This window comes from Octopus sinensis, linkage group LG21 (assembly GCF_006345805.1).
Source record: "Octopus sinensis linkage group LG21, ASM634580v1, whole genome shotgun sequence".
NCBI lineage: Eukaryota > Metazoa > Mollusca > Cephalopoda > Octopoda > Octopodidae > Octopus > Octopus sinensis.
In genome coordinates, this window is record NC_043017.1 from 12,509,888 (window position 1) to 12,522,540 (window position 12,653).

At 37.7% G+C, this 12,653-nt stretch overlaps 1 protein-coding gene across 3 annotated transcripts in view; it reads right to left on the reverse strand.

The window, feature by feature from the left end:
- Window positions 1–12,653, reverse strand: part of LOC115222912 (CTD small phosphatase-like protein) — a 225,145-nt gene that overhangs the window by 30,401 nt on the left and 182,091 nt on the right. For all 3 annotated transcript variants that reach the window (XM_029793301.2, XM_029793302.2, XM_036511998.1), the window contains exon 2: window positions 10,808–10,962. In XM_029793301.2, coding sequence (XP_029649161.1) covers window positions 10,808–10,962 — 155 coding nt within the window. The remainder of the gene's footprint in view (window positions 1–10,807; window positions 10,963–12,653) is intronic.

Consider the following 12,653-nt stretch of genomic DNA (forward strand, 5'->3'; position numbering starts at 1 on the left):
TGTTTAGCCTCTTGTGGGTAGTAAAGAAATAGGTATTTCTTCTGGCTCATTACATTCTGAGCTCAAATTTTGCCATGGTTGACTGCCTTTTGTCCTTTTGGGGTCAACAAAATAACAGTTGAGCACTGAGATTGATCATAATCAACTATCCCCTAACATCAAAATTAGTTAGTTAGTTAGTTAATTTGGCTCAAAAGCAAATAGCAAGGCCATGTAGGGGGACATGGAGTTAAGTACAGGGTGGTGTTCATGTAAAGAGTTCAGGCCACTTGAGGTCAAGGGAGGCTTTGAACAAAGCGGTCGTCGGCATCTTCACCATCTCGTCTGGCAGCTTGTTCCACGGATCCGCAACCCGGACGGAGAAAGCTCCTCTCCTTCGATTGAGATGAAATCGTCGCAGGTAGAGCTTTTCGGAATGACCCCGCAGCCGACGCTCTGGAGCAGGAGTGAAGAACAGCTCTTTCGAGAGGTTACACTTTCCGCTTATGATGTTGTGGGCGAGAATGAGATCACCACGGCGGCGGCGTTTTTCAAGAGAACAAAGGTCGAGCGTCCTCAGCCTTTCTTCATAGGACAAATTTTTGAGACCATGAACCATTGCTAGCCTTGTAACAAAATAAGAATTATTTAGTTATAACTCTTTAACCTTTTGGCATTCAGGTTTCTTTATCAAATGTATTACTTATTTATTCACGTTGTTTTGAAGTATCACACATTATTTAGTAGCTTCAAGATTTCAACGGTCTGTTTGTATGTATTTAGAATGACATTGTAGGGTAGGTGCGAGAGGTTTGATCTAGCCAGTTTTAACATAAAACATATAGAATATTTGAACCAGATCATCATCTTCATTTAATGTTTGCCATCCAGCTTGTATGAGTTGGATGGTTTAATGAGCCAGCTAGGTAGAAGTCCAACCCATGCTATTGGGTCTCTTGTCATGATTTTTATGGTTGTATGTCCTTCCTAACACTAGATTAAATGGTAAAGGGTTAAGCTCTAGGAAAGGTATGTGGCCTAGTGGTTAGATATCTGAGCTCTTGATTACAAGATCACAGGTTCCAATTCCTAATTTAGAACCCATACTATTGTGTCTCTTGTCATGGTTTTTATGGTTCTATGTCCTTCCTAACACTAGATTAAATGGTAAAGGGTTAAGCTCTAGGAAAGGTATGTGGCCTAGTGGTTAGATATCTGCCGTTACGTTGTGAGTTCAAATTCCGCCGAGGTCGACTTTGCTTTCATCCTTTCGGGGTCGATAAATTAAGTACCAGTTAAGCACTGGGGTCGATATAATCGACTTAATACTATGTCTGTCCATGGTTTGTCTCTCTATGTTTAGCCCCTTGTGGGTAATAAAGAAATAGGTATTTTGTCTGTCGTTACGTTGTGAGTTCAAATTCCGCCGAGGTCGACTTGCCTTCATCCTTTCGGGGTCGAAAATTAAGTACCAGTTAAGCACTGGGGTCGATATAATCGACTTAATACCTATGTCTGTCCATGTTTGTCCCCTCTATGTTTAGCCCCTTGTGGGTAATAAAGAAATAGGTATTTCATCTGTCGTTACGTGTGTGAGTTCAAATTCGCCGAGGTCGACTTTGCCTTTCATAATTCGGGGTCGATAAATTAAGTACCAGTTAAGCACTGGGGTCGATATAATCGACTTAATACCTATGTCTGTCCATGTTGTCTCCTTATGTTTAGCCCCTGTGGGTATAGAGAAATAGGTATTTTGTCTGCGTTACGTTGTGAGTTCAAATTCCGCCGAGGTCGACTTTGCCTTTCTCCTTTCGGGGTCGATAAATTAAGTACCAGTTAAGCACTGGGGTCGATATAATCGACTTAATACCTATGTCTGTCCATGTTTGTCTCCTCTATGTTTAGCCCCTTGTGGGTAATATAGAAATAGGTTAGATATCTGAGCTCTTGATTTACAAGATCACAGGTTCCAATTCCCAATTTAGAACCCATGCTATGGGGTCTATGTCATGGGTTTATGGTTCTATGTCCTTCCTAACAATAGATTAAATGGTAAAGGGTTAGATCTAGGAAAGGTAGTGGCTAGTGGTTAGATATCTGAGCTTTGATACAAGATCACAGGTTCCAATTCCCAATTTGGAAGGCATGTTATGTCCTGAGCCAAGGTATTTGCCTTTACACAGCTCCAGTTCACTCATCAAATGAAAGTAAGTCCTTGTGTGTTTCTGAATGGCTAACTCACGTCTTGCACACTGTAATCGCTTTAGTTTCAGCACACGATCAAAGATCTAAACACTCGTTATGCAAGTGTATCCCTGTAATAATATATCATTGATGTAAATTACGTTCGTTAGTGACATCGTTACCACACTGGACAAAATGATTAGCAGTATTTCTTCTACTTTTACATTCTGAGTTTAAATGCAGTCAAGATCTACTTCACGTTTTGACATTTAGGGGTCGATGAAATAAGCACTAGTCTAGCACTGGGGTTGATGATATCAATTTATCTTTTCCCCTTCAATTGCTGGCATTGTGCCAAAATTTGAAACTATCATAGTTGTTGATGTTGTTGTTGTTGTTGCTGTTGAGGAGAAAATTTATAAAAAAAAAACACAATATATTATTTGCTAGTTGCATAATTAAAACAAAAAAAATAAAAACAAAAATAAGGTAAAGCAAAAAGCATTAAAAATATCCAATGACAGTTGAGAATAATCAAATGAATAATTAATTAATTAATTAATTAATTAATTAAACAGCAGGTCAAAGGTCACAAGTGAACACTGAAAATGCAAATGAAGCAACAAAATATTAATAACAGTAATACACGTGGGTTGTTGGCAAAAATAGCCTGTGACAGGAAGACAGATAGGTGGACAAGAAGGAGACGACAAAATAGCAAAGAAAATGTGGTTTCATTTTTAACAATTAAAACCATTTAAAGTCAGCAATGGGGGTGAAGTGGCTTTTAATATTTTACAGCAAATTTTTTAATTAGGTTTAATGAAAGAATAAATATTTTAAAGCATTTGATTATGAACAATCTCTCAGCATGTGTGGTGTGTGTGTGTGTGTGTGCATAGCTAAGTGCATGTGTGTGTGTATAGGGTGTGTATATTCTTTTACTGGATTCAGCCATTGAGCTTGTGACCAAGCTGGGGCACCGTGTGAGTGTGTATGTTAATCTTGGTTTACAGTCAGATCTCAAGCTAACTGGAAGAATGTTAGCATATCAACTCCACTAACAGGAAACCCAAGGTATTGTTATGAGAATCTGACTTCACACAGATATATATATATATATATAGCTATGAGAATGTTTGTGTGTGTGTGAGTGTATTTACTTTTATTGAGCCATTGGACTTGTGGTTATGCTTGGGTATCATGTGTGTGTGTGTGTGTGTTTATCTTGGCTTACGACTACTATTCAACTAAGAATGTCAGCAAACCAACTCTACTAACAGGAAACCTAAGGTACCATTGAAGAATGAAAATACACACACACGCATAAACACATAAAGCTATGAGCATGTGTGAGTATATTTACTTTATTTTGAGCCAATGGACTTGTGGTTATATTGGAGCACCTTGTGTATGTGTCCATGTATGTGTGTGTACAGACTTAAGTTAAAGATGAAGAAACAGTTGTTTATTTATTTAAGAAAACAAAAAACAAAAAAGAAGGAAAAAATCCAGATAATAAACCTGTTTTCTAATCATTTATTCACTAAAAAACAAGTCTTCTTGTTTTGTTGTGTTTTTTGCCTTTTTGCGTTGGATTTTTTTTTGCTAAATTTTTTTTTTTTTTTTTTTTTTTTTTGTTTTTGTTTGATCTGTGAACTAAGGCCAAAAGTAAGTTACATAGAAGCAATTACATGGAACAAGATATTCTTTTCAAGAAATTAATAAAAAAAAAAAAAAAACTTTTGAAAAGAAAAAAAAAAAACAAAGAGAAAAAGTACAGAAAAACCAGATTTTTCGAAAAGTTTCTGTTAACAGGTCACATTAGTGCAAAAAAAAAGTAAAGAAAAAAGAAAAGAAATAATGAAAGACTGACACTGTTTTCTATAAATTTTATAAAAAAAAAAAGACTAAAAACCATAAATAAATAAATAAAAGACCAAATAATTAGTCATGCATGTGTGTGTGTGTTATTTATAATTAAGCAAAGATGACTTTTAAGAAATGTAAATATATTCAAAGAGCAAAAGAAAATGTGTTAAAAAAAAATCTTTCAAATGAGGCAAAAAATGTAACTTGTGTGTGGTTGTTAGAATCTGCAAGAAACAGCAGCCAAATCTTCTTTCATCCATACCTTGCTCAGAAAATGTAGCCCTAGACACTCTCAGTTAACCGTTGGCACAGAAATGGTGGATGAGTTGTTAAAGTGCTGGGTAAGAATATCTTTTGGCATTTGTACTGGCCCTCTACACATTCTTTTCCAAACTTCACACAACTTCTACATTTGGGGCCTGTGATTCACTGCCATGCACTAACAGTACTAGGTTCATGGACAAGATCAGAAACATCAAGACCAAGTGCCACCCTCAAGGAAATCCCCTTTCAGAGATATTGTTTACAGTAGAGGGTCTCAACCAGGGTCCCTATAGGATTTTGTTAAAATTTATGAGCGTGGCTGTGTGGTAAGTAGCTTGCTAACCAACCTCATGGTTCCGGGTTCATTCCCACTGCGTGGCATCTTGGGCAAGTGTCTTCTGCTATAGCCCCGGGCCGACCAATGCTTTGTGAGTGGATTTGGTAGACGGAAACTGAAAGAAGCCTGTCATATATATATATATATATATGTATGTGTGTGTTTGTGTTTGTCCCCCTAGCATTGCTTGACAACCGATGCTGGTGTGTTTACGTCCCCGTCACTTAGCGGTTCGGCAAAAAGAGACCGATAGAATAAGTACTGGGCTTACAAAGAATAAGTCCCGGGGTCGATTTGCTCAACTAGATGCGGTGCTCCAGCATGGCCGCAGTCAAATGACTGAAACAAGTAAAAGAGTAAAAGAGAGCAATTGCTTACACTTCCACAATGCACAAAATATTTTAACAATTTTTTTTAAAGCAACTCCTCATAATATTTAGTAATAAAAAATATAATAGGGAGTTCTTAAACATTGAATGGTTATGAGAGGCCACCAGAGTAAAATAAAAATCACAAGGGTCCAAAATGGTTCAGCTCCTCTGGTTTACAACAACAAAGAGCATGTGGAACAGTGCTTCATCAGTTAAAGTGGAGAACTGGAAGGGCTTTTGTACACTTTCCATCAGCCAGATTCACTCACAACGTACTGGTCTGCCTGAAGCCCTCACAGAAGACACTTCTCCAAAGTGTTGGACAGTGGGACAAAAACTGCAACCATGTAGTTCTGAAGTAAACTTCTTAAACCACACAGCCATACCTCCCCACATGATTTTCCCCCACAGCCATTACCTGTGCCAATATATTTCTTATATTTTTTTCAGTTTATAGATATATCTGCTATTGTTTATTAATTATAACTATTATTAATTTATTTTTTTTTTATGTACACACACACCTGAGATTAAAATGTGGACAGAAAAAAAATGGATTCAGTTGGTGTGACTTGTAAATGTAGAACTTCTCTACACACAGAATATACTTTAAATATATATTATATATATATATATACAGAAACACAAATATTGCAGACATGTGTGCATATACATATATATACACATATATATTGTGTGTATATGTGTGTATGTATGCACATAAACTTTGCCTTTATATATATATATACTCTTACTCTTTACTCTTTTACTTGTTTCAGTCATTTGACTGCGGCCATGCTGGAGCACCGCCTTTAGTCGAGCAAATCGACCCCGGGACTTATTCTTTGTAAGCCCAGTACTTATTCTATCGGTCTCTTTTGCCGAACCGCTAAGTGACGGGGACGTAAACACACCAGCATCGGTTATCAAGCGATGTTGGAGGGACAAAGACAGACACACAAACACATACACAAACACATATATATATATATATATATATATATATATATTATATATATATATATACATATATATATATATACATATATATATATATATACATATATATATACATATATACGACAGGCATCTTTTCAGTTTCCGTCTACCAAATCCACTCACAAGGCATTGGTCGGCCCGGGGCTATAGCAGAAGACACTTGCCCAAGATGCCATGCAGTGGGACTGAACCCGGAACCATGTGGTTGGTTAGCAAACTACTTACCACACAGCCACATATTGTATGCATATGTCTGTGCAAATATATATTTACACACACACACACATATGCAAAGCATATTTTCATAGAACTATGGATAAACCGTCAACACTGACAGACTGCTGCTGCTGCTCAGCTCATCCCACCACAGCAGCGGCAGCGGCAGCAGACAAAAGGATGCAGTCACGCTGTTTGGATTGAAGAAATCCATCAGATTCCATCAGCAGAAAATAGCTTAGACATTGCATGGTGATGGCACTACCGTTCAGCATCAGAAAACAGGCAGGTGATGTCTCTCAGAATTTCCTCTGGCATCAGATATCTCGCACATGTAGCGAGACTTGATTTGTGCAAAAGATAAAAATGGAAAACTGACAACTATGTTGTTCATTAGGCTTCAAACACAACGTCTGGATGCGATCACAATAATCATTGCTAGTCTAACATTGCTAGTCTCCATGCTAGCATGGGTTGGACAGTTCGACCGGGGATCTGGGAAGCCAGAAGGCTGCACCAGGCTCCGGTCTTATCTGGCAATGTTTCTACAGCTGGATGCCCTTCCTAACGCCAACCACTCCGTGAGTGTAGTGGGTGCTTTTTGTGTGCCACCTGCACTGGTGCCAGGCGAGGCTGGCATCGGCCACGGTCGGAAGCCAGTCGAGGCGGCACTGGCTTCGGCCACGATTCGGATGGTGCTTTTTACGTGCCACCGACACGGAAGCCAGTCGAGGCGGCGCTGGCATCGGCCACGATTCGGATAGTGCTTTTTACGTATCTCCAGTCCAGGGGTCAAAAGACTTTTTCTATTTCTATTCCTGAGCGCTATACTAATACATTTGTTTGTTTGTACTCTACCTACCTTAGTCTTTTGTTTATTTTCGTAAACTTTCCCGTTATATATATATATAGGAATTTAAAATGAGGGTGAGAAATTGGATATTAATCTAATTAATATCAATTTAACACCAGTGGTCTAGCATATTAAAATCTGAAAGTTCAGTAAATTGTATTATATACATATGAGAGGGATGACCACTATGTGGACAACCCTTATGCTAGAAGTAGATCTGCTTTGGTCTTACCACTAAGAAATGTTCTCAAGAAAAATTTAGAGGTGTTTGCTAAATTTTTTCTTGAGAACATTTCTTAGTGGTGAGACCAAAGTGGATCAACCTCTAGCATAAGGGTTGTCCACATAGTGGTCATACCTCTCATATGTGTATGTATATATATAGGCGCAGTCGTGGCTGTGTGGTAAGTAGCTTGCTAACCAACCACATGGTTTCGGGTTCAGTCCCACTGCGTGGCATCTTAGGCAAGTGTCTTCTACTATAGCCCCGGGCCGACCAATGCCTTGTGAGTGGATTTGGTAGACGGAAACTGAAAGAAGCCTGTCGTATATGTATGTGTATATATATATTATATATATATATAATATATATATATATCTATATATATATATATATATGTATGTGTGTGTGTTTGTGTGTCTTGACAACCGATGCTGGTGTGTTTACGTCCCCGTCACTTAGCGGTTCGGCAAAAGAGACCGATAGAATAAGTACTGGGCTTACAAAGAATAAGTCCCGGGGTCGATTTGCTCGACTAAAGGCGGTGCTCCAGCATGGCCGCAGTCAAATGACTGAAACAAGTAAAAGAGTAAAGAGTAATATATATATATATGTAACATACACACAGACATAGTCAGTCAAAAAGGCATTTAGTCTAACTGCATATTGCGATGTGTGCATGTAGTCTGATGGCTTCAGGTATTGCACCAACTTCATTTTAGACTTCATGACATTTGACCCACCCTGTGTGGTGTGTGTGTGTGCCAATGTCCTGTCATACCTATGTCCAACTGGCTGCAGTATGAGCAAAAGAGTACCCCCCCACACACACACACACACATTGATATGCACGCATGCAAATAACTAAATTTGTTGCAAACAAATTTTTTTTTTAAATCAATAAAATGCATAAACAAAAAACAAATAAACAAAATGTTAAACACGAGTCTATATCCATGCTGGCATTGAAATAAAAATAAAATAAAATAAAATTTGAATAAAATTAGAAAAAAAAACAAACATAAATCAGTAAAGAAGGAAACAAAGAAAGAAAATTAATTAACCGATTAATTGATCAATTAATTAATTAAATTATAAGAGTGCAAGTTTCAGAACCTTATTTTGTCTTTTGGTGCGACGAACATATCACAGCTGTTAGTTGAAGAATCAGAAATGCTATTTAAGCCACACCTAAAATTTACCAAATCCAAAATATCATAGTAAGCCTGTACACATAAACACACACAACACACACCACACACAATCATCATCATTATTACCATTTTTTTGAAGTCCATCATCTATGCTGGCATAGATTGGATGGTTCAACGGGATTTGATGGATCAAAAGACAGTGTCTGTTTTGGCATGGTTTCTACAGCTGGATGTCCTTCCTTATGTCAAATCACTTTACACACTGTTCTGAGTGCATTTTATATGGCACCAGCACTAGTGGGGTGGCCATGCAGCTTACTTACAAAATTAAGATCCTCTCTGACTGAGTGGAACTACAGTAGCAAAGGAGGCAGCTTTGTGTTGGTTGTTGAGAGGATAAACTATGAAGGAAGGAGCAAGAACAGGTTATCTTGCATTACATACGACTCAGTGGGACTATTTGGGATGGAGCTGGAGAAAGAGAGCGATAAAGAGGATTGTGATGAGATACCAACGTAGGGCCTCCAAGATGGACGCATGCACACACACACACACACACACACATACACACACACAGGGTAAGAGAATTCTTGGGAGTGGAGAGCAACAATGACAGAGAAATGTGTGAGAAGGTGAAGGTATTGTTCATGTGCTTTCCTGACTTTAATTACAGGTATAAAGCATCTGAATTTGATCAACCCTTCAGCATTCAGATTACTCTGTCGAATGCAATGCTCATTTATTCACATTGTTTTGTATTAATCATACATTATCTCCTAGCTTTCAGATTTCAATAACATGACAGTTTATTTTTAAAGTGGCATTGTAGGGTAAGTGTGATAGGCCAGATCTGGCCACTTTGAACATAAAACAGGTAGAATACTTTGGCAGATATGGCTTGAATGCCAAAGAGTTAAGAAAATCCAGACATTTTATATCTGTATATAAATAGAGAAAACATACCTACATTTTCTAACTTATTTCTCTTTCATAGCTAAAATATTTTATTTTGGTCAAGCCAGTTGACCAAAATTCTTCCTTTAAAGAGCTAAGCTGAGGGAATAGTCAATGCCTTGGACAACATGCATAGAAGCACATCTCTGGTTATTCATGTTTTGATTTCAAATGCTGTCAAGGCTGACTTTGCTGTTCATCCTCTTGGGACAGATAAAATAAAGTACCAATTGAGTATTGAGGTCCATGTCATCAACTTTCCCACATCACCAAACTTTCATCATAGATGCCTAGCACCAGAGGACAACAGATGTTTGGGACAACAAAATAATTGATTAAAGTGACTCCCAACGCCTGGTGGTTGTATTTTTTTTTTTTTTATGCTTAAAAGGAGGAATGGTTAAGATCTGCCCTAAGGTGAGATCTGAACTTAGAAATGTAAAGGAAAATGGTATATGAGTGTCACAAGGGATATTGCCAGACACTAAAAAAATTTTTTAAAAGTGAGGATCAGCATCAGAAATGGCATCAAACCATAGAGTACTTGCCTTGACAAGTCTCCTCCAACCCATGCTAGGATGGACAAAGTGGACGTAAAAATAATGATGATGATGACACACAACAACACACATGGAAATTTTGTATGAATATTGCAGCATTGTCACAAAAATACGACTCAACCGGATCCACAACACACACACAAATATATGTGAAAATTCAAAATGGAACATGGAAATAAATAACAGGAAAAAAACAGAAGACAAAAAAAAAACATGGAAATCCTCTCATCAGCCATGGAGACCAGAATACAAGTGCAGTTCCAGGACATTTTAGGCTTTGTAAACTTAAACTCCATCCCACTGATATGGGTGATTCACTGAAGTGATGGACAAACAAGAACAAAACAAGAGGGAGAGACGACAAAATACAAGTGGGATGGGAAATTACAGATAGAAACATAACAGTTACAGAATTATATATATATAGATATATACACACACACACACACATACATTCATATATATATGTACATTCATATATATACATACATATATACACATGCATATATATATATATATCTATACATATATATATATATATATATAGATATATATATATAATACATCATAGATATATACATACATAATATACATACATAGATATATACATACATATGGATATTATATATATATATATAACGAACATAGATATACACATGCATGGATATATATATATATATATATATATTATATATATTATATATATACACATGCATACGGATATAATATATATATATATATATATAAACATATGCACATATATTCATACACACACACATACATGTATATATCTATGCATTAGTCATGAGATTCATGTGTAAAGTGCGTATGTCATCTGACTTACTTTGGTGTTACCGTTTTGCTCCACAGCAGGCACTGGATAAGAATTTTTGGGAGCACTGTTTTTTGGACCAAAACAGCAGAAGAATTTATTCAATAGGCCACTCCGTCGCGGTTTTTTCAAGGAACCTGTTGTTGTTGTCGTTGGCGTCGTCGAGTCTAGAGACACAAAAAAAAAAATGAAAGAAATTAGTTCTAATGAATGATTAAAATTTTTATAAAAAAAGAAAACATATTTAAAACAAAAAGAAGAAACGAAATAAATTTCACAGCCGCCAAATAGAAAGAATATGACTTTGGTTTCAAACATAGGTGCAAGTACTTTTTTTTTTTTTTTTTTTTTTTGCTTCTTGGTTAGGAGTGAAACCTGTTTAATCGACCACACCATTCAATGAGGACTTTATTTTATCAAGCACCAAAACAATGAAATTCAAACTTGGCTTCAGGAGGATTTGAACTCAGAAAGTCAAGTACGATAATCAAATACTGTAAGGCCTTTTGTCTGACACTCTCACAAATCTGCTAATCTTCCATCAGACCGAAATATGTCTGATATTTATATCAGACAATATTAACCAATGTTCCGTCTTTTCTAATGTTGTAGGAAGTGATTGAGAAGGCACTGAGAGGCTATTTCTCACAGATCAGGCAACTAGATGCAAGGAGCTTTTCAGCACCTCTTTCAGCACCTCCTTTACAGGATATCAGATTGAGATTACCAACCACAACCTTCCCAAATAGATATATATATATATATATATAGGCGCAGGAGTGGGTGTGTGGTAAGTAGCTTGCTTACCTACCACATGGTTCCGGGTTCAATCCCACTGCGTGGCACCTTGGGCAAGTGTCTTCTACTGTAGCCTCGGGCCGACCAATGCCTTGTGAGTGGATTTGGTAGACGGAACTGAAAGAAGCCCGTCGTATGTATATATGTATGTATATATATATATATATATATATATATATATATATATATATATATATATATGCGTGTGTGTGTGTTTGTGTGTCTGTGTTTGTCCCCCTAGCATTGCTTGACAACCGATGCTGGTGTGTCAATTGAACACAGGTTCAATTGACACCTCCACTTCCTGCTTATCTATCATCATCATCGTTTAATGTCCATCTTCCTGGTTATCATCAATTAGATTCCATCTTCCATACTGGCATCAGAAATGGCATGTCTGATGAGCTGGAGGGCTGCATTGAACTCCAGTGTTCTGATGTCTACCTTGGCATAGTTTCTGTGGTTAGAATTGCCTACCCTCATGGGCATTCTAACCAACCACACATGGTTCTGGGTTCAGTCCCACTGCATGGCACCTTGGGTAAGCGTCTTCTACTATATTTTAATTTTTTTTTATGCGCCCTTTTCAAGCCTAGCCAGGCTCATGGGCTTAGTTTCCCGGTTTCTGTGATGTACGTGTTCTCCACCAGCTGGACGGGATGCCAGTCCATCGTAGCGTTACTCAAGAAACAGGAAGAAAGAGTGAGAGACAGTTGGGGGGCGAAAGAGTACAACAGGAGTCACCACCACCCCCTGCTGGAGCCTCGTGGAGCTTTAGGCGTTTTTGCTCAATAAACACACACAACACCCGGTCTGGGAATCGAAACAGTGATCCTCTGACCGCGAGTTCGTTGCCCTAACCACTGGGCCATTGTGCCTCCACATCTACTACTATAGCATTGAGCCAACTGAAGCCTTGAGAGAGGAAACTGAAACTGGAAACTGAAAGAAGTATGTGTATATATGTATGTGTGAGTGTGTGTCTTTGTGTCCGTGTTTGTCCCCTGCTTATTGCTTAACAACTGGTGTTGATGTGTTTACATCCCTGAAACTTAGCGGT